The sequence below is a fragment of the Manis javanica genome, chromosome 3 (genome assembly GCF_040802235.1).
Source record: "Manis javanica isolate MJ-LG chromosome 3, MJ_LKY, whole genome shotgun sequence".
Lineage (NCBI taxonomy): Eukaryota > Metazoa > Chordata > Mammalia > Pholidota > Manidae > Manis > Manis javanica.
In genome coordinates this window covers 165,248,923-165,272,753 of record NC_133158.1, presented here as the reverse complement: position 1 = coordinate 165,272,753, position 23,831 = coordinate 165,248,923, and the positions used below count along the sequence as shown (strand labels likewise).

General features: G+C 35.7%; 1 protein-coding gene across 19 annotated transcripts in view; it reads left to right on the top strand.

Annotated features, from left to right (window-relative positions):
• The window catches only part of TFDP2 (transcription factor Dp-2), a 150,123-nt gene that overhangs the window by 79,786 nt on the left and 46,506 nt on the right, over nucleotides 1-23,831 (top strand). Inside the window, exon 1 of one of the 19 annotated variants that reach the window (XM_073232321.1) lies at nucleotides 8,008-8,118. The exons of 16 other annotated variants lie outside the window; for them this stretch is intronic. Coding sequence is in view for 2 of the 3 variants with exons in the window: in XM_073232312.1 (XP_073088413.1) it covers nucleotides 8,222-8,270 (49 nt within the window). In the remaining variant the exon portion in view is untranslated. Of the gene's footprint in view, nucleotides 1-8,007; nucleotides 8,119-8,206; nucleotides 8,271-8,809; nucleotides 9,106-23,831 lie in introns of those variants that run through there. 2 more of the 19 variants (XM_073232312.1, XM_073232318.1) reach the window with 2 other exon arrangements.

The following is a 23,831-nucleotide window of genomic DNA, read 5'->3' as shown; positions in this document are numbered from 1 at the left end:
TCTCCATTAGACCTTTGGTGCCACTCTCAGAGATTCTGATGTGTTGATTTGACATGTGACTTGGATATGAGATTCTTGAGTTTTCAGGTTGATTCTATGTGCAGCCCAAGGCTGGGATCACTCCTCTAAAGGCTCACAGAAATCCCTTCTGGAGACTTTATATGGTCTGGAAGATCTGCATTAACAGGTGGAGGAAATATCAAGTGATATTTAAATTGTCAGTGCTCTGATATACAGAAAAAGTGATTGTTTTATGATATACTAAGCAACGTAAAAGATAACTTAATAAATGAAAGTCATTCTATTCCTGGAAGAGAAAAAGAAATATTTTAAAGGTGGCAGTTCTTTCCAAAGCAAATAAAAATTATGTTACTGCTATTTCAATCAAATCTTGAGAGTTTTTAAAACCAGTAATGTCACCCACCACCCAGATCTTGGTTTCTAATAGTGTCTCCCAGTAAAAGGATCCAAGGCTCCTTGGAAAAATTGCTGACTAGGTTTGGGGCAGGAAATATACAACATGAACTTTAAGTGTCCTGTAGTACCAGAAAGAAAGGAAATACATGTATTTTTAAATGGTGGATTGCGCCAAAGCAACACAGGGGCCAACCTGAAAGAGATCACAGTGACCAAAACTGGAGCAGTTTGAACAACAAAATAAATAACATTATGTTTGATTCTAAACTAAAATATAAAATAAAAATGCATGTGTACATACTCACATAAATAAAACACAGGTTAGATCCGGCTTTACTTAGATTCAGTGAACTATACTATCCTGGAGATGATAAGTGGGGAAGAAGAGACAAGTGCCCTGTATAGAATTCCAGTTATTTTATGTAGACATTCTCCCCTCAAGTAGGTAGGACTTGCCCCCTCTAGCTCCCTCCTGAGTCTGAGCTACACTTAGTGCAGTGCTTCCAAAAAGTAGCCTGTGAAAATACAGGGTGGAAGTGGGGGATAACTTTACAGTGGAGAAATCTAAAAAACACCACCTTGGTCAGGGGATCCTCAGGTTAATTTTTTCAGTCATAAAATGTTGATAGCGTGTACCCTTGATATGATGTGATGAGATCTTCCAGTAACCCTTAGCCCTAGTCTTAACAATGAGGAAGAAAATCAGACAAACCTAAGTTGAGTGACATTTTACAAAATGCCTGACAGTACTCCTCAAAACTATCAAGGTCATCAAAATTAAGTCAGATTTGCACAACTGTCACAGACCAGGGGAGACTTAGTACTAACATGGTAACTAAATGTAATATAAATATATAAATAAAATATTGGCATTACAAGAGAAAACAGGGCAGTGGGTTGGGAAATTCACAGAAGAAACGCAGATGGCTAATAAAAATATGGAAGATGTATTCAGTTTAACCAGTAATCAAAATGTAAATTGAATGACAAAAGCCGATGTTTGCCAGTCTAGCAAAATTATTTTTTTGTTTGTTGTTTATTTTTTTGTTAATACCCACTTTGAGGTGGTACAGAGTGTGGGACCTCATAAAATGATACAGCCTCTCTGGAGGATAATTTGCTCAGTGCATATCAAAAATTTTTTAAATATGCAAAATCTGACTCAGCATTTTCTTTCCTGTGGATTTTTATCCTAATTAAAGAAAGATCAGTGGGAAGATTTTAGTAAAGGCTGTTTACCACAGCATTGTTGATAAAAATGAAAATTGGGAGCAGTGTGATAAATGAGTATACTGTGATACTCTTGTATGGTGGTATTCTAAGCAATTGATTGAGTTTGAAAAATTATATCAGCATGTATTGTATGATACCCTTTCTAAAGTGGAAACAGAGAAAAACATGTAGCATAGGGGGGAAAATACATACATATATATATATATGTATATATATATAAAATGTTTTATGTATAAAACAATTATTTCTGGGTATTTTAATTTTAGATGATTTTTAGTTTCTCCTATTTGCTTTTTTATATTTTGCTATTTTTCTGCAGTATGCATGCTAAGTATTTTGGACATCACATAAAAAGCTATTTAAAAATAAAACCTTTTTCTTCTATTAAATTAACAAAGACTTTCTTAAAACTATGATCTATTGGCAAAGGTATGAGAAATTGGTATCTTCATTTCATAGCCACTTCTTACTCTCCTTCTATTTATTTTTATCTTATTATCTACTTCTTATTCTTCATATCTATTTCTGTTAGGAGTGTGAACCAGCACAAGCCCTCTGGAAAGCAAATTGGGAATACATATCAAGCCCTTTGAAATAGTTTATGTCCTTTTATCCAGAAGAAACCCTCTGGAGTTTCTCATTAGAAAAGAATAAGAGATTTAAGGGAAGCAGTATTTGTTACATAATTATTTATAATATAAACATAATTGGAGGCTATAAATAACCACTTATCAGGAACTAAAATATGACACATCTGTACAGTGGAATATGCATGCATCCATGATTGTGTTTAGAGAATATTTATTGAGGCCTGATAATCCTTGTGTTCCTTTTTTGACTTTTCAGAATGGCATCCATGATCCTTATTCTTTCTCCATATTCTTTGCTGCAGCCCCAGATAAGAGAATAAGTCTTTCCTTCTACTATTTTGTGTAAACAAACAAAATTAGTAAATTATTTCCCCCCCCCAAACCGTCCCCTTATATGTATTTGTCTCCTCAGTTTCAGTTTATTTGCTTTACATTTAGTTATGGGTGTTAACAGTCTTCTCACAGTTCGGTTGCTGGAATGCTCTTCTCCCTGGTTTTACTGTGCCGACATCACCTCATCTTCAGGTTAAATGTAACTCCCCTCAGAGAGCTCTCCCTGGAACACCTTATCTAAAGAGCATACATGGTATACCCCTTCCCAGCTCTCTAATGCCCACTAGTTTCTTTCATAGCAGTGAATACAATTGGTATTTTTGTATTTAGTTGTTTGTTAATAGTGTTTCCTCTATTGGGCTGTAACTTCCTGAGGGTTTCCTCAGGTTGTATTTTTTCCCTTCACCCGTGTATTTTTAGGTCTCCTTCTTATGGCCAGCATGTTGTAAACAATAAATATGTGTAGATTGAATGAATGAATTTAATTTTGCAGCCTTGACAACAGCTCATTAAGAATTTATCATGTAATTTAATCGAGTTGTTATAATTTAGATTGTACCAAAAGTATTCCTATGATACATATTTAATTGATCTTAGCTATATTGGTCTTGGTATTTTAATATATTTTATGTAGGAACTTAAAGTAAGGAGGTTAGATTAGACTCAGGTAAGAAGCTCTAAGAGGTGAACTGCTACTGGATGCTGAGGAGTGGGTAGGTTTGGAAGAGGTTAAGGAGAGGGGAAAAGACATTTTGGATAAAACTGCTTTATGCATTTTTCAAAAAATAGGCTTTCTTTTGTTAGTGTGGTAGTTTTAGGTTCACAGCAAAATTGAGTGAAAGTACAGAGATTTTCCATATGCCCTCTGATTCCCTTCTTACATGAATTATTTTTCTCCAATTTTTTTTATAATGGTAAAATATGCATAACATAAAGCTTACCATCTTAGCCATTTTAAAGTATATAGTTCAGTGTAACATTGCAACTGTCTCACCATCCATTCCTCATAAATCCTTTCATCTTATAAAACTAAAACTGTATGCTCATTAAACCATGACTCCTTCTTTCCCTCCCTCCCCTAGACCCTGGCAACTATGATTTTACTTTCGATCTCTATGAATTTGACTACTCTAGGTACCTCATTTTAAGTGGAATCAAACAGTATTTGTCTTTCTGTGACTGGCTTATTTCACTTAGCGTAATGTCCTCAAGGTTCGTTGTGACATGAGTCAGGATTTCCTTCCTTTTTTAAGGCTAATACATACCACATTTTACTTACCATTCATCTGTCAATGGACACATGGATTGCTTCCATTTTTTCACTATTGTGAATAATGCTGCTATGAACATTGGGAGTATAAATATCTCTTCAATTCTTTTGGGTTTATACCTGTAAATGAAATTGACCCAGCAGAATCATATGGTAATTCTATTTTTAATTTGTTGAGGAATCAACATTCTGATTCGCACAGCACCTCTATCATTTTATGTCACACCAGCAGTGCACAAGGGTTCCAGTTCCTCCACATCCCCAACAACACTTGTTTTCTGTTTTTTTGATATGGTGTGTGTGGTGGTTTCTCACTGTAATTTTGATTTGTATTTATTTCTGTAATGATTAGTGATGTTGAGCATCTTCTCATGTGCCTGTTGGCCATTTGTATGTCTTTGTTGGAGAAATGTCTAGACAATCAAGTCCTTCCTTGCCCAATTTTGAATCAGGTTATTTGTTTTCTTGTTGAGTTTTAGGTAGAAGATAATGTTGGATACCTTCTCAGGTAGAAGATCGGGGGACAGATTGGGGAAAATTCAGATTACTACCTTAAGTAGTTTGCTGTTATTTTCTAGACCAGAGATGTTTAATAGAATTTTCTGTGATGATGGAAATGTACTGTATCTGTAAGCCGCTAACCTCATGTCTCTATTGAGGACTTGACATGAGTCTAGTGCAACTGGGGTATTGAATATTTAATTTAATTTAACTTTAATCAACTTAAATCACCATATGTGGCTAAGACTACCACTACTTTTGATAGTGTAGCTCTTGACATCAGAAAGGCATCAGAAATTGTATTTCTTCTTTCTTTTTTTGTTTTTAACCAGGGGAATGCAGTATGTTTTAGGAAAAAACCTGGAAACTGTGGGCATTTGTATGTTGAGGAAGAAGCAAAAATAGAAAATCAGTTTTTAGTCTGGATGATGCTGCCCTTAACAAGGGATGGGCAGCACCGGGGGATGAGCCTGTCTGGGGAGGTAGACGTGGAGTTCGATACTGCAGAAGTTCAGTTGAGATCATGGAACATAAGCAGAGATATCCAATAAGTGATTGTAAATAATAGAACAGAACAGAACAGAAGTCTAGGGCTCGAAGTATAAATTTTTGTATAAATTTTGTAGTCATCTACATAGAGGTGATAAAGCCTTGGAAATGGGTGGTGCTTTCTAAACAGGGAATATAAATCTTGAAGAAAGGAGCATCAAGGACAGAACCTTGAAAAATACATTGAAAAGGTGGAAAGAGGAAGAGGAGCAAGTGAGGGTGAAGTTACTTACTATATGATATTTTTAATAAACCAACAAAAATATATCTGTAAAATGTGGTTAATATTTGGTCAGATTGACAATAAACATAGCAAACTTGAGTCCACGTAAATTAACTTATAAACCCTTTTGGTGTTTTCTAGAAAAATGAATAGTTGCAAATAATTGATGCTTAAGTGGTTTTTCTATCTAAGATTAAGGAGAAATTATATGAGAGGACCTACATAAGATGCATTTTATAATGCCACTGGGAAGACTCATGAATTTCCTCACAGTGTGTCATATACCTATAAAGGCAGTGATTATGTAGAAAAGCTTGGCAGTAGATTGAAGGGCAGTGTGAGTGGGGGATTTGGGACTGGAGAAGGAGAAGGCAGATAGGAAGAAGGAAACTTGGAAAGAATAGAGATAGGTTTAAGGTCAGTCTGTGAAGTAGACAGTAGGGAGCTGGTCAATTTGCTGCCAGTTCAGTGCCTAATACATTAAAGGTGCTCAATAAGTATTTGTTGAAGGAAAGAATGAATGATGGTTAAAGGAGAAGAAATATTGTTCCTACAGGAACAATGGAATCCTGCTTTGGCCCCACCTTATTTTATTCATTATTCAACCTCAGTTGTCACATGTCTTCCTTGACCTTGGGTTGCTGTTAGAACATACAGCAAATGTATGAATATTCCAGGTAGTTTATATTTGAATTTCTAGTCTTTGTCCAGCTCCAGGGGTAGAATTGAGGGCGGGGGTATGGTGAACGTACCTGATTACTGAAAAGTTTAATTTCGTTTTGTTTTAAGATTGTAACAGAGTAGATGGGACCAAATCTAGCCCCTAAATATCCCGGCCTTGGGTAGTGTGGGTGAGCACTAGGACTGACCTGATGGATTAGAGGTGTGCACTTACTTTCTCTGTGTGGTTTCTGGTAAGGTGATCAATAATGATGAGAAGCAGGTTGGGATGTTTAAAATTATTTTCAAATATCAGTATATAAGTGCATGTAAATATGTAAGATTTTAATACACAGAACTGATAGGACTGTGTGATTTCCAAGTTTCTCCTTTTTTTATTCATGGCTCCTCTGAAGTCTGATAGTCTTCAAAAACTTAGTGTATAGAATTTTAACTAATTCCTTTATTCAGATATTATAGTGATGTCACATCTGATTGTGAAAAGAGAATTTAGGTTGTGAAAGAGATACAGATTCTGCATTTTCACATAGACCGCATTTTCAATTTTAAGCTATTATATATATGTATATATATATATATTTTAATTTTTATTGAGGTATTATTGATACACACTCTTATGAAGGTTTCACATGAAAAAACAATGTGGTTACTACATTTACCCACATTATCAAGTGCCTACCCATACCCAATGCAGTCACTGTCCATCAGTGTAGTAAGATGCCACAGATCCACTATTTGCCTTCTCTGTGCTACACAGTTTTCCCTGTGATCCCCCACACCTTGTGTACTAAACATGCTAATATATATTTGCAGCCTAATTTAATTTATGCCCTTATGTATGTAAGTATAGTATGTGGTACACGGCCTGTTTGCAAAGAAAAGTGTGACTATGATCTGTTTGATTCAGTGTATATTTGAATGTTTAACAGGCTCTGTCTTCAACATTGGGGTACAGCAATGAACAAAGCACAAAAATCCTTGCCCTTGTCAAGACATCATTTCAGATCAGGGGGGTAACTGATCAAAGAGGAAGGAGGAAGCTGAGGTATGAACTAAGAAGCTCACGGAAGACAGGGATTTTTGTTTGACTTTTGTCTGTTGTCTTCACTGCTATGTCCCCAGAGCCCAAAATAGTGCTTGGGTCATAATAGGCCCCCACTAAATATATATTGTTGCTTGAAGTGTTTATTATTTTGCATTTGTATAATCATAGACTAGTACATGATTTTTACATCTACCTACTTGAAAATGTTATTATCTCAGCTGCATCATTTTTATGTTTGCTAGCTACTTTTTGTTTTTTCTTGTGCCCAAGTATCAGGATGCAGGAAAAGCTTATTATTATTAATTAGTCATATGGTGATCTGATATTGCAAAAGACAGGTTTGGAAAGGAACTTAAGAGGTCATCTTTTGTTGAGCTTCTTGATTAGGAAAAACTAAGTAAGATGATTAGGTATGTATTTTTAATTACTCATGTAAAAACTAGGATGACATAATTGGGTTCTCTCTTGAGAAAATAGAGAATGGTAGTTAACCCTAGATATAAAGGAACTAACCTGTAAAATGTAAAACTCCTCACTGTGTGGGAAAGTGAAAAAAAATTGAGCACCACTAAGCTGCTCTTTGTTGATATCAGAAATGGGCCTGTCATTCATTCTGGCATTGAAACATAGGCTGTTATCTCTGGGGGCAGGACCCGGACTTTTTTTTCATCCCAGAGGAACTGGACAGTTACAGGTTGAAAATCCTCCACCAGTTTTTCAAAAGTTTCTCCTTTTTTTTATTCCGGCAACTTATGATGCTTTTGCTCTGCTTTTAAGATGCATTAATTCTCCTGCCTTTTCACTACTTTGAAGCCAGCAAAATCTCTGACATGTATAATTCGAATTATGCAGGTCTCATGAGTAAGTTTGATATTGTTTTTTTAGCTAGTTAAAATTCAAGTGATTTTTAGAAAAATGTTAGGTTGGAGTTAGGCATTTTCTCATTTCATCACTTTTCTTTTAAGCATATTTTTAAAACAACCTTTTGTAAGATAGCAAGCTTCTACTCAAGAAACTCCCTTTGTCTCTTAAGACCTACACTTTCAGTTCCTTTTAAAGTGTCGTTGCATTAGACAGTATTAATACGTCTTTTGAAAGCCAGTTAACTAAACAGTTTTCTTGAGCATCTTTTTAGTTTTACTGAGAAGTATTTTAAATTGAGCTTGTCCGAGCTCGATTGCTTATGTCTGACACAGTCTCAAGTTTCCAGTGAATGGTAACAAAGACTGTAGAGTGTTGTTGGTACCGCAGTGAGAGGCATGCTTCTTTAGACCAGGTAAGAGAGATCATTTTGTTTCTTACTGCTGGGAGAGCTTTTACGACGTTTATTTTATATTCTTTCAACAGCAGCAAGGTTAAGTTGATAAGTAGACGGGAGCATGCTGAATTCAAGACGCCCTTGCTTGTTGCAGACAGGAAAACTACAGGGTATGGGGGTTGGGGTGGGCAGCGGGGGAGGGGTAGAGTAAGCTTAGTTTATCACTCAGTTACTTGTATAAATCAATTAAAATGTGAAAATAATTCTGGAGCTCCGTTTTCGTTCAGGAACTGAGGAAGCAGTTGAGGTTATGAATAATTTTAAAGGTACTTCATGGTTATTACTTGTGAATACAATTCAAATGTTAGTTTTTACTTTCATTTCTTTCCAGTAGTTAATAAGCTTTGCCCTTAACTGCATTTTTTCCATTTGTGAAAACTTTTAAATTGTCGACAGCAAAATATGCTCCCAGGGATCTTTGGAATAAACCTGACACTTCACTTTAAAAAATATTTCAGCTTTTATAGCTGTTTCATTCTTCTTCCTTTTTTTTTTTTTTTAAGTACATTTTTCTTAAAAGTATTTGTGCTTTGAAAATGTCAGCTGTATTCTAATGAAGCTCAGGCATTGTTTGCTCATAAAGGGGCCGGTACATTCCACTGCTTTATGGTTTATTATGAGGCACAGTGTGAGAGTGTGGGTGGCACCATTTGGTGTCTGCCTCTTGGGGTAGTGACTGCCATTATATTACCGTTGGATTGGCAAAAAAAAAAATACAGCATGCAAGATACTCTGTGAATATGGATAGTATGAAGAAAATCTTAACCCGAAACAAAACGAGGGAGCCGGGAATGTGTGACAACTTGCTTGAGTTGATCCCTTGGAGTATATAGCTTGTGAAGTCTTCGCTTTAGTTACAATTAATCAACTACCAGCCACATTTATTCTTTTTGATGTATAGGTACTCAGTTCTTTGAACTTTATTAAAGAAGTGAATGCTTCTAGGTAACTTAACTTAGGACATTTAAAATAGATAAGTAAAAATTTAAATAATACAATTAGTTTAAGAGAGTTTTAAGGGTGGGTGGGGAGGGGGGAGTAGGAGAGGAGGTCAGGCAGAGAGCCTTTCTTTCAGTTAGCAAAGCCCTGAGGAAGAAAAAAAGCAACAGATGTTTCTTCTGTTACAATTGAGGTTGTTTCATTCAGAATTCACAGTAGCTGGAATGGGGAGGGAGGAGGTCCATAAATCTGAATTAATCAGTGAATAAATAAAAATTAGCCATTTAAAATTTATTCTTTTTTTATTCAGGACTTGAGAATCAGTTCTGAGTAACATATCTTTTGAAGGGGCCTTTTTTTAAATCTTAAAGAATTATGTGTAATTAATGGAAATGAGAAAATTAATTTTAGGGCATTTAATTGTGGGAATAATTGATCATTAAATCATATCAAATATTTGGGAGGGAAAACTAAGCCATTGTAAAATATATAAGGAATACCTAAGTTGCAAAAGTTTGTAATTGTACAATAGGTACTAAAGCTCAAAATGAAATTGCAATATGAAACATGATTTGCATATAACGATAGAGCATTTTATATGAAAAGCATGGGACTTACTCCAAAAGATCTTTGAGTAAGAAATGCGGGAGAAATATTTTGAGTTTAATTGAAATGACGGGTTGCAGTTTGCCTCTAAAAAGATAGTATACTTACATTGGTTGCTAATGGTTGCTAATGGAAAGAGGGGAATGTTTATCTACTGAAGTAGGAAGTGCTTTTAAGTGATATGCATGTAATGAAAGCAGTCAGAATAAAAAAATATAGTTTTTGAACTTGTAGTATTCATAATGAGTAAAGTAAAAAGATCTTTACTCTTACAAGTAGCACAAAGAGAAGTTCTGTGCTCTTGTACAGTGTGCATTTATACACATTGCAACTTTATGCATTTCTTAAAAGTCAGCTCTTGAAAAACCAATGCTGAGGACCAGATCTTTCATGTATTAGGCACTTACTGAAAATTTGCCATACCCTATACAGTGAAATTAGTACTAAATGTAAAATAAACAAAAGGTTATTTGGACCATAGTTCAAAATTTATGTATGGAGCAAATATTGAATGTTTCTAAATGTTTAATTGGTTAAGGAGAAAGCTGGAAAAGATGCCAACATTCAAGGAGATTATTAAAAACTTCTCTTCCTCTTAGCTAGGATGTGTGGGCTTCCCTGAAGATTTTCTTTGCTTCAAATAATAATGACAGAATTTAGAGATTTTGAAGCTTTTCAGATCATAATTTCAATTAATATAAGATGCTAAAATTGATCTACAGACATTTTGTTTTTTTAAATACTAGCAATATGTAGAAGTTGAGGGTCTTTTTCTAAGTAAAATAATTTACAAGGAGTTTAAAATGGATTTACAAGTTACAGGTCTAACTGAAGTAAGAACTTTCACAATTTTGACAAAAGAATATGTGAGATGAATGGAACAGAAACTCCTAAATAAAGTTGGTGGCCCCACATGTGATATATGACAGCATTACAGACTATAGTTACCAAAAATGTATGTCAGTTATTATAAATGTAGGCATGACAATAAGCCACTTAATAAAGAAAACAGCATCATCAACACCAATCCAGAAGCAACTGAGACTGTTACCCCATCAAACTAAGGGCCATGTACTGAAAGAAGGCTTCTGGAGTGAGGTACCTGTGTTTCTTGTCTTATATATGAACTCTTCAGCACAAATTGAGGTCTGCGAATCTGAGCTTTACCTATCCATTGTTCTTACTGTTCTCCAAGTCAGAATATCCCGTGAGTGACTTACTGAGATGTGCTCTGCCCTGTGTGTATATATATATATACGCAATCAGGAATGACAAACAGCAACCTAGAAATGCCACAGCTCTGGGGTGGAGGCCTGGGCGGTGTTTTCCCTGATGACTGTTTTTCTAAAAAGAAAATCTTTTACATTGTTTAGGAGAAGGTAAACGGTATGAAGTGTTGTGCTTTAAGTGCATTATAAGTTAGCTCTGCTTTGTGAATGGAGCCAGGAACCTATTGTGTCTTAGCTTTATTTCTTTCTACCAACTTTCAAGCAACCAATTTTCAGATGACCTCTTAGATCTTGACTCCACTGCAGACCATCATCATGGGGCTGTTTTTTTTTGTACTTGCTCACTTGTGGTACAAAGTTTGGCAACTCTCTTGGCAATTTCCCTGACAGAAAAATGAAGAGACTGCTAACGGAGCACTTCCTGTGCCCCAAGTGCACCCAGTGGAACTTATTTATGAAAGTTTGTGAAATCTCTTCATGGATAGGATTATTACAGAAGATTTTGTTGGTATTGATGTCTAACTTTAAGATTTCTTGCTCTACACAATATGATTTAGATATAGCTTCAATAATGGCTGTCAAGTGGAACATGTTGAAGTAAGAATATCAATAACATTGCGTTTTGGAATGAGCTACTGAATATGGATGGTATACTGTGGGTACATAATCTTTTCTATTTGCTAAGGAAAATAACTGCTTTGAAACTAATTCATGGGTGGGCTTTTGTCTTTTTGAGTGTAAGTTTAAGTTTTAAGTTTGTCCTCAAGTTTTAAATATGTACCTTGAGAATTTCAGATCTGTCTGCAGTCATTGTCACCTTTTATAAATATTAGAAAAATCTCTTTTGACCATAAGTTTAAAATGACACATTTGTTAACTGTCTTGGGCAGTTTCCTATCTCACAGAGGCTGTGGGCTTCTCCAAGAGAATGATTTCCAATTAAGTGCCCTTGGGTATTCTAATGCTCATAAATTCGGATCCTTGTGGTTGCACCCAGCTGCCTTGATCTGCTCCAGCCATTCAGTGGCTGTTGGTACAAGATAAAATGTGCTGTTTTCCGCTCACTCTCTTTTACTAGGCATGTAAACAATGTCTGTGTGCCATCTGGTGGGTGTATTGGCTGGGTGATGGTGCTAAAAGTAGTGGTTGAAAACAAGCTGAACATTTAAGAGCAAGAGACTGAAGGAAATAAGGGTCCTCAGTCTTTTTTCTTTTTAAAATGAAAAAATATATAAGTGTAGTAGAGTCTACTTATACTTCATACTACCTTATTTTGAACAAAGACAAAAAGGGACCTTGAAGCAGTCATTACCAATCTTGCCTGATCATAAGAATCATCTGAGGCACTTTAAAAAATGTGCAACCCACCTAGTTGCTGGTTCTTTAGGTGTCCAGTGGAGCCTAGGAATGTGTATTTTTATAAGAATAAATATACACTCCTTCCACCCTCTCACCTGATAGCATGTTATGGCTAGGCATGTTTGGGGAGAATTGTTTTGCAGGCCTGGAAGAACCAAGTTGTTTGAGGCCGTATAGTAAACTTAGTTACTAATATGAAGATACATTGTCCAAAAAGGGGAAATTATAATTAAGTAGGTAGAAGAGAAATGAGAAAATTAAGAAAGCATTTTCTTGACTGAGGAACATACTAGAAAAAGGACAAAATAACATGTTTTAAGTAAAGATAAGAAAAGGCAATGGGGTCAAACCTGTAGATGAGACAAATGTTTTTGGATGGACATTTTAAAAATACTGAAAGGGAAATGCTCTACAAAAGAAACTAAGTGAGAATGGACTAAGTGATTTCTAAGATCTTTTAGCTTTGAGGTTTGAATTAATTGAAAACAATTATATTATTCTAGATACCAGAGCTTAAATTAAGGAGTTCATTTAAGAAGTGAAGAGGCACAGTTTAAATCCTAGCGTGTGGGAAGGTGGAGAAAGAAATGTTTTTCTCCCTTCAAATTGAAGAATCCCAGGCATTTATGGTTCTGGATACCAGAGAAAGAGGGAGTTAGCTAATCGTTTTAAAAGGTGTCCTCCAAGTAAAAATGCTTATCAAAGCCAAGAGAACAGATTTGATCATCCAGGGAAGATGTGTAGGAAAGACTGACATCAACGATTTATTGATCCATTTTAGGGGTGCACCAAGAGGGCCATAGAGCTGTTTCATATTATGGCCATTTATTTCAAGGATCCTTTCTTGGATCATGGAAAGATTCTGGTTAGGTGGTCCATTTGGGGGATTCCCAGGTGCAAAAGCACCCAGGCTTTTGCTTCCATGCTTATGATGTGTAGGAATATGCATTTCAGATCTTCTGTCCTTATCTGTGCACTAAAGAATGCTTGATTTCCAGTTGGCACCAAATACAGAGGGGAGGGTACTATGGGTCACTTTAACCATTATACTTTGGAGATATTATGAACTTTTATCTTCTGTTTCTCACCCCTCCCATTTATAGCAATGCTGTTGGTCACCCAACTTAAAAAGTTTAGTAATGGTGATGGCCTTTGGATTTAAACTTAGGAAATTTGGCAACATAGATTGAGTATAAATGCAACAAAATAGAACAATAGGGTTATAGTGTGCAGATAGGTGTTGCATATACTAGTAGCCAGCTATAAATAGAATGAAAACTTAAAAAAGATCTGAGTCTGTTTAAGCATAAAACTGAAGGAAGTCAGAGTAACTGCAAGATTTATTCATTTACCTTTACCCCCCACTCCTGACGTGCACATTATAAAAGGATATGCTACATTTTATTTATCTTCCAGGTTTGGTATTTCCAGTTGGATATGCTATCATTTCAAATTATAAGTTACTAATATGTGTTTCACTTAGAAGATAGTGCTGTTAATCTATTGGGCCTGAGTTATTTTTCAAATAAAGGTGAAAGATATCCCTTGAATCACTCTTTTTTTTAATTCATTTTATTATTATTCATCTACAATTACATGAAGAACATTATGGTTACTAAACTCCCCTCTTCACTAAGTCCCCCCCCACAAACCCCATTACAGCCACTGTCCATCAGCGTAGTAACATGCTGTAGACTCACTACTTGCCTTCTCTGTGTTGCACATCCCTCCCCCACATACATGCTGAACTGTTATATTATATACATAATGAACCGTTAGTCCACTCTTGGGTTATGTGATTCTGCTGCTCTTTTGTTCCTTCAGTTTTTCTTTTGAACCACTCTTAATCCTTCTTCCTAGTCCACTCTTTCTTCATGATATATATAGTGCTTTCTGGATAGCTGGCTGAAATGAGAAATACAGTTTTATGGTTGTGGAATCTTTTCTGTTTGCAAAATGAATTGGCCTATTCTAGAATTGACTTGTGACTTGACCTCATTAGTACTATATTTGAAACTAATCGATAGTCCTTTATAACAATTATTAACAAATAGTTAAAAGGGTCATGTGGGAGGGAAACAAATGTTCTTTTTCTGACTACATATTCTCTCATAGAAATGTTAATCATGAATGAAATGAAGCAGGTGATACTGCATAAATAGGCTGACTAGTAGAGCAGAATAGAGTCAGTAAATTGACCCAGATAAGTAAAAGATTGAGGTAGCATTTCATATCCACATTGGGGGAAGGGAGTTAAAAGTACATTAAAAATACCATCTAGGAAAAAAACCTGGATTTTTTACTTCTCACATCAAATCAATTCCAGATGAGTCAGGGATGTAAAGTTTTAAATGAAGGTATTATAGTAGTATAAGAACATGGGGGATGTTTAATACAATCTTTGTATATAATTAATGATAACTCAAAGAATAGCATATCCAACTGGAAATACCAAACCTGTAAGATAAATAAAGTATAGCATGCCCATGTATAGTTGCCCTTCCAGGGTGGGGAGCAAAGGTAAGTAAATAAACTTTGCAGTTACTCTGACCTCCTTCAGTTTTATCTATGACCCTTTTTATCTATGACACAAAGTCATAAAAAGAAAGAACTGTAAAATTGACTACATTCTTTAAAAATGTGCAAAGAAAGCATATGTTAATGCAAAGACAGATGTCAAATTGAGAAAAATATTTGCAAACTATGTAAAAAATATACTTATTCTTTCAATTTAAAAGAGGGTCTACCAATAAAGTCACCAACAGCCAATAGAAAGATGGGTGTAATTCTCAGGAAGGAAAGTTGAGATGACTTTTAAACAAACATGTCAGCTGTCAGCTTTACTCATAATTACAAATTAAAACTAAAACAAAATGAAAATGAGATACTATTTTTAACTTAAAAGTTGACAAAAATTAAGTTTGATAACACACTGAGTTAGTAAAGATATGTGGAAATGGACACTTTCACACATTTCTGAAGGGAGGGTGAATTGGAGTAGCTGGTTGGTACAACCAGTGTGTGTAAAAATATATGTATAGTCATTGCAGTATTACTTATGGTAATAAGATTTTACTATCAATAATGTTTGTAATAATAAAAGCTTTTCCATTACTAAGGGACTCAATAAATAAACTGCTAGAGCCGTAAAAAGTAATACTATGTAGCTAACAAAGTAAATACTGAAGTGAAACTACATATATAGGTATGAAAAGACATCTAAGATACATACAGTATTACCAAGTGGGGAAAAAAAGTAACATTCAGACTGATACAGTATTCAGCCATGTGTGTAAGGGAAAAAGAGTATGCATGTGTGTTTGTATATGCCTAGAATATTTCTGGAAGGTTATATAGGAACTGGCACTAGTAACAGTCACTAGGGAATGGAATGTTTAGGTGGCTATTGGGGATGGGAGGAGACTTAGTTTTCACTATACAATCTTGTCTCCTGAATTTGTATCATATGCTGCCATGCAGACATAGATGTATTCATTCATTCATTCACCCAATGTGTATGTATTTGCTGTACCTGCTGTGTCCCAGGCACTGTGCTACATGCTGAAGATATGGCAGTGAAAGAGATAATGAAGCCCCTGTCCTTGTAGAACTTAACGTTCTGAGAGTAGGTGGGCTATGGACAGGTAATAACTACATAAGCAAGTAAATATTAATATGCAGTGTATCATATTGAGATAAGTACTTCGGTGAAAAATCTTAGTAAATTCAGAAGTGCTTATATAGGGTGGGCAGGCATCACTGATGCAGTGATGACTGAACAGAAATTTGAAGGAAGCTGGGGAATAAGACACATAGATACCTGGGTGAAGAAAATTAGGGGCAGAAGAAACTTCTAAGGACAAAAGTCACGAGGCAGAAATTTGCTTGGCATGGTTTGAGGAACAGCAGAGAGACCTGGGTGAATGTAGTGGAATGAAGAAGGGGGAGATTGACAAGTGATGAGGTGAGCAAGGAGGGGTGCAGGTGATGCAGGACTCTATGAGGACTTAACACTGACTGAGTTGCAAAGCCAACCAGTTTTGATGAGAATTACTCCCTTTAGCAGGATCACTCTAACTACTGTGTGCTGGGTAGAACAGTGCTGTTCAGTAGTATAATGTGAGTCACTTACGTAACTGTACATTTTCTAGTGGTCACCTTTAAAAAGGTAAAAAGAAACAGAATTGATTTTAATGATAGATTTCACTTAACCCAATATAGCCAAAACATTACCGTTCAACATGTAATCAATATAAACAAATTATTAATGAGATACTGTATGTATTTGGGGAGCTCTTTTCCTTCAAGGTTTAGTGTGTATTTTACACTTAAAAGCACATCTAGATTTACATGCTACATTTTCAATAGTTGAGGTGAAATGTAGTACCTCCAAAACAATAAAGCTGTATTTAATGGGGAAAATATTTTATACTGCTTCAGGTCTTAACTTAATTAAAATTAAATAAATGTAAAATTCAGGTCTTCAGTTGCAGTACCCACACTTCAAGTGCTCAATAGCCACATATGTCTAATGAATACCGTGTTGGACAGCATGGGAATAGAGCTGTGGGGTGCAGTGGTCCCAGTGCAGAAGCAGGATGAATCGGGAAGACATTGCAATAATTCAAGCAAGAAGTGGTGACTTGGACCAGAGTGGTAGCAGTGGAGTGGGTGAAAAGCGGTTATATTCAAGATACATTTTAAAAATTTAGCCAACAGGATTTATTAATGGGTTTTATGTAGGATAGAAAGAGAGGAGACAACAGCGATCCTTTATGGTCGGAACAGTTGGAGAATGGAGTTGTCATTTACTGAGATGAGAGAAGTGGGAGAAGGAGGTTTCACCAGATGGGCAGTGGTGGTCAGAACTTGGATTTGGATGTTAAGTTTGAGGCACCTGTTAAGCATCAAAATGGAACTATGAGAAATGACAGCTGGGTATGTGTATCTGAAGTTCAGGTGAGAGGTTTAAGCTGGAGAAATATTTATGGGAGCCATCAGGTCACCTAGTGAAAAAAAGCCAACAGAGAAGTGTTGGAGGACCAGACTAAGGGGTTCTTGAATGTTTTTAGAGAGGAGAAGCCAGTGGGTTAGGAAGAGAACCAAGAGAGAATGGTGGTTGGACGCCAACTGTGTTTCAAAGGCAGGTGTGATTTAAAAAACGTGTCAAATATGGCTGGTAGGTTAAAGCAAGTTGAAAGCTGAGAACTGACCATTGGATTAGCAACATGACAGGGATCTTGACAAAAGCTATTTTAGTGAAGTAGGGGGCAATGGGAGTGAGTTAAAGAAAAACAGAGTAGAGAAGTAGAGACAGCAAATGTCAGTATATTTTGTGAGTTTTGCTATGGAGGGCCACAGAAATGAGTTGGTAGCAAGTTTTTGATTTTTGTTTTTAAGATGTAAGAAATAATGCATGTTTATGTGCTGATGAGAATGATTCAACAGAGAGGGAAAGATTTTGATGCAGTAGACTTTTAAAAGAGACAGTGGCTGCAGGGCATAAATCTGCAAAGAAGTAAAAAGCTAACCTTTTCAAAGAATATTGCTTCTCTCTCACTTACCAACTTTACATTTCCCTGTATGGCCCCGGAAGATGACTGGATAGCCAGAGACGGGTAATATTCCTCAAGGGAGGAACAACCTAAGACAGGCACAGTCGCAGGGGGGCCATAAGAAATTGGGAATCAACAGAGGTGAGGCTTAGAACCCCACCCCCCGTTTTGAGAGAAATCTTCTGCATCCGTGGATGTTTTGTTGCCCTTGTCTAGCTTGGAATAATAGTCTATAGGCACAGACCTGATCATCTACATTTGCCCTCTTACAGCACTAAATTATGTTTTCTACCTAATCTTGCATCTACCTACCACTTCAGCATTTTATTAAAAAAATAATAACAATAATAAGGGAGAAATGTGGAATTCACATATAAATCAAGTATAAAAATCAAACGAATAATCATATCTGACTTGATTGTTTATAGTTCATGATGCGTGATCAAAACAAAGTTTCTGTGATATGACTGCCCTTGCACTGTTCACCATGTAAGAACTTGTTCACCATGTAAGAACTTGTTTGTTATGCTTCAGAAGATTGGAGACTGTTGAGAATTAGAAAATAAAAAAGAGAGAGAGAGAGAGAGTGGCTGGAAGGATGTAATTCAGACAAATAAGTAAACTATCTAAAAATAAATAAATAAATAACACCCCCAGTTGAAAAAGCAAGAGGCTTGTATAATCTGCAGTTAGCCTCTTACTAATAAATAAATTTCCTGGGTCACTTTTTCCCATCATTTTTTTTTTAATTAAGGTACAATTTACGGGTAGTAGAATTAACCCTTTTCAGCTTAGAGTTCTATGAGTTTGACAAACGCATACACCACCATAGTCTCTAGGTCAGTTTAAACCTTTTATTTAGTCCTGTAGGTCAGCCTGCCCTGTGAAGGTGTACCCTGTACATATGGGATGTACCACTACTGGTTTGAGATACCTGTAAACAAATAAGATAGGCATATTCTTTTCTACAATAAGTTACTAATTTGGTGCTTCTAGAAAGATGTGATACAGACTTGGGTGAAGAAGGTTTTTTTTAAAAGCTAACTCACATTAAAAAAACTTTTTTTTCCCCCGAAAGTCAGTGCTGTGAAATATAACTTAGACTAGCATCATGAGGACAAACCAAGTTATTTCACTGGGTTCTTGATCTTAATTGGACATATTGAAGGTAATTAACTGTAACTGGAACCCCCTGAAGAATTATGAGTGAAGGAAATCTTTGGTGTCTAGACAATTCTAATGGAAACAGAAAGATTCCAGTTACTCATGAAATTGAAATAAAATTTGAGCCAAACTTTTGTACCTGTGCCAGGATTTGGCTTAAGTTTTTAGCTCTTTTTCCTAACCACTTCTTTGGTGATTGATATCATTTAATTCAGGGAATTGCCAGAACCAAAATCCAGGCAGGTCTTTACATTTTTTATTTTTAATAAATATATCAAATGCCAGGGGTTGCCTTCTGTGTTAGGCCCTTATTGTCAAGGAGCTATGAATGAAGGCAAGGTACTTGTGAAAAACTATTCAGACTTGGTTTCGTTTATTTCTCTTAATTGGGCCTACATTTGGGGAGACTGGATGTTTGTAACCTTTTAAAATATGCCCTTTTGGGTAAAAAAATTATATTTCTGCTGCTGAACATAGTTGATCTGATGAAAGTAAATTAGGTCTAAATATGTGGCTTTTATTTCTGGATATTACAATTATTGAAATCCCAGAGGAGTCCCTTTAACTGCTTCTAAAGCAGATTTAATTTTTATTAACTGTAAAACACAGATTTCTCATTTGTAGATTTTCACCTTGTTTCAGCAGCTGTGGTGAGTCTTTTTCACTCACTTTATTTGTTTTTCTTCAGAATGGCAGTAGCTTTTTAAATCATGAAACAAGTGCATGCATGTTCATAAAATGTTTTTTCAAATAATAAAAAAGCTTAAAACAAAGTAAAACATTCTTGCATACTGCTCACCAGAGCTCACTTTCTTAAATTGTTTATTTTGCCTGACTTCTTATGCATGTATAAATTTATGTGTATATGTAGTTTTTTTTTTTGAGAGGGTATCTCATTTATTGATCAAATGGTTGTTAACAACCATAAAATTCTGTATAGGGAACTCAATGCACAATCATTAATCAACCCCAAGCCTAATTCTCAACAGTCTCCAATCTTCTGAAGCATAACGAACAAGTTCTTACATAGTGAATAAGTTCTTACATGGTGAACAGTGCAAGGGCAGTCATATCACGGAAACTTTCGGTTTTGATCACGCATCATGAACTATAAACAATCAAGTCAGATATGATTATTCATTTGATTTTTATACTTGATTTATATGTGAATTCCACATTTCTCCCTTATTTTTTTTTTAATGAAATGCTGAAGTGATAGGTAGATGCAAGATAAAGGTAGAAAACATAATTTAGTGCTGTAAGAGGGCAAATGTAGATGATCAGGTGTGTGCCTGTAGACTAAGTATTAATCCAAGCTAGACAAGGGCAACAAAACATCCACAGATGCAGAAGATTTCTCTCAAAACGGGGGGTGAGGTTCTAAGCCTCACCTCTGTTGATCCCCAATTTCTCACCTTATGGCCCCCCTGCGACTGTGCCTGTCTTAGGTTGTTCCTCCCTTGAGGAATCTTACCTGTCTCTGGCTAACCAGCCGTCTTCCGGGGTCATACAGGGAAATGTAGAGTTGGTAAGTGAGAGAGAAGCAATATTCTTTGAAAAGGTTAGCTTTTTACTTCTTTGCAGATTTATGCCCTGTGGCTTCTATGCCCAGCATTTGTCTTGAGGTATCTTTACCACTTGGAAGAATTATGATACTCGGTAATTTTCTATATGAGGCACGAATTCTACTAAAGGGCTGTAATTAGGAAGGAAGAAGAAAAGCTATAGAAGTAGCAGATGGAAGAAAACATGGGAAGATTGATCATTTCTTTGACATAACTTCTTGTAGAGTAACATAAGCATGTATAGGTTTTAACAAACTACTAATTAAATTGTGTACACACATTAACAAGCAGACCTACATTTACCAGCCATATCCAGTGAAACCAAGAAAACCAGTTAGTTACCCTAGGCATTTGTGAAAACTTATCAATAATATGATGGATATTGTCTAATTGAATTTGAATAGTTTGAGAAAAATCAGACAAATTAAAATGACACATTCCTGGGAACTGTTCACATCCCATATGTTCTTTTAACAGTAAATAGTCTATAGTCGCACGATTTTGGAGCACTGCAACTTGCACTTCTCCTAATTCTTGGTTGAGTTCCGACAATATAGATCCAGTCAAATTTGTTGTTTTACTGTATGCACAGGCCAGCTTAGGTATATGTAGTTTTTTAAGGTAAACAGATCATACTAATCATGCTCTTTTGTAATGGGAACATTTTTCCATGCGAATACTTGGCTTTTTTTTTTAGGGACTATATAATATTACCTCATACCAAAACATGCTTAAACATTAAAATTGTTTCCAGGGTTTTGCTCTTATCTACAATGCTGCATCCTTTGGACATGTAATTGTTCTTATCTGCTTAGTTTATTAGAATATATACTCAGCAGAAGATTGCTGACCAGAGGGCTTGCCCATTATTGATTATGATGTTGTTTCAGAGGTCAGGGATCAGCTTCCACTTAGGCAACAGAGAGCACTTGAAAGGATATGTTTTGAGGTAGAAAGAAGCTTTAAAATGTGTATAGTTGTTTTTAAGCATTTACTTAAAATTCTGTACTCTGACACATAGTCCCATTACTCCTCTCTAATTATGTGTCAGGCTGCCTGCCAGAGAGCCTCTCCAGTGCTCCGTCCACCAACAGAGCATGGCAGCCCCTTTGAATGTAGGCAGTATGTCACTTGACTGAGTATCTGTACTGCTTAGCATTAGTACATGACATATAGTAAGTGCCAAGTAAATGTTTTTTAAATGCACCCATTCTGCCTTATATGTACCAGCTCACGGCATTATCAAACTGCTTAATCTTTATCAGTCTGGTAGATGAAAAGGTTTCTTTTTTTTTTTAACTGTTAACTTTTAATAATTAATATCAAGTATCTTTTTATTTGATCACTGACTTTTATATTGAAGTATTATATTACTGTTACTGACTTAAAAAGGTAAATGAATAAAAAATTTAAAGGAAGTAATCTATGACCTATGTGTTGCACATTTGGTTACCAAGTCTAAAATTTGTCTTTTAAATATATTGGGTCTTTTGCTGTTTAGAAAATATTTAATTTTCGGTAGTGAATCTGTTTTCATTTAAGATGTTCAAATTCTATAATATGCTTGGAAGGGCCTTCCTCATCCCCAAGTCATTAAAAAAATTAACTTTGCTTATAACTTTATCTTTCTGGAATTTATTTTTGTGCAAGATGAGAAATTGAAATGTAGTTTCTTTTTACCCAAATGGACAATTTTTTGTCTCAGAAACTTTTCTTAAGTAATCCACCTTTTCCACATTGATTTGAAATGCTACTTTCAACATATATAAAATTTTCATATATAGAAGTAATTTATATATTTTTAACTTCTTTATCTGCTCCTTAGCAAATATCACATTATTTAATTTAGCTATGTAACAGTTTTGAAGTTTGGTATACTAAAGTTCCCTCTTTCCCATTATTCCTTATTTTCAAAAATTTTTTGGCTGTTCTTTGCATTTAACTCCTCAAGATACACTTTAGAATTAGTTTATTGAATCTATTATTATTCCTTCTAAACTCATTTGATATTACCTAACCTTACCGGTCTGGCTTTAATGATGTTTTTCTTTTTGACCAGAGTTGTGTATTCTTAATTTTCCTTTAGTGTGAGGCTTAAAATTAGAGTCAATCTATTTCCTAATTTTAATTGTCTTCTTTTGTTGTTCTTCACTGTGTTTCGCAAGTTTTTGAATTTTGCTTCTAGCGCAGTGTATCAGAGATCTCACATTAAACATTCATCAACATTAAGATCATTTTTAAAAACAATCCAAGAGCCAAACCTTCTCAGGGCTGTGTCCTTCCTTCCTCACGGGGAGCTGTGTTGCGGTCCTCTCCTGCCTGGGACTGAGTTTATGGCATGTCTATCAATTACATAGCTGTTCCTCCCCCTCAAATCATAGATTGTCATTCTCTAGTTAGGCGGATTCTTTAAAGCCGAACCATATTTGGGAAGTTTTGATAACTTTAATCTTTAGCACTTGATAAGATATGCATGCTATAAAAAATACATCAGTTGCACAGTTACAGAGCAAGGAAACTTTGATAATACCAGTTGTTGAGACATGTTTTAGAAACAATAAAGGACCTGGTGTTTAAATTTATTTCAAACTCAGTATGTTATGATACCTGTTAAAAAGTAATAAAGGATGCAATTTAGGCTATATTACAGGAAGTATGGCATCTAGATGAGAATGGTTAATAGCTCAAATCTATGCTAATCAAACAGTTTCTATAGTTTTGTGCACTTATTTTGTACCAGGGACTAAACCAGGTGCTAGGATACAAAGCTGAGAGACATGGCCTACTTACAGCAGAAAGAAATAAATGATAGTAGAACAAGTAAATGATAATAGGCTTTATTAAAAGCCAAAAGAAGGGCATTCAGGACCTAGACCACAGAGGCTGGGGACAGCTTTTCAGAAAAAGGTGACACATAGAGCAGAGGCCTTGGAGGTGGGACTATGGCCCTCACTGGCTATGGGGCCTTGTACAAAACTATTTAGCTTCACTCAAGTTCTTCATGTGAAAATGGATTTGGTGATAATATATTTCACACTGTGGTCCTAAGCAGTAATGAGATGTATGTATGGGAAGCCCCTGGAGCAGAGTCTGGCACACAGTGATAACTCAGAAAATGGTATGGAAAGCCATTTTGAAGTGCTAGGAGGTAGGAGCTGTCCCAGCGGAGAGAGACTTCCCAGCAGAAGGAAAGGTGTACCCCAAAGCCAGGGTGATTGAACTGGGGGCCTTTCTGGAACTTCAAAGTGTTCAAT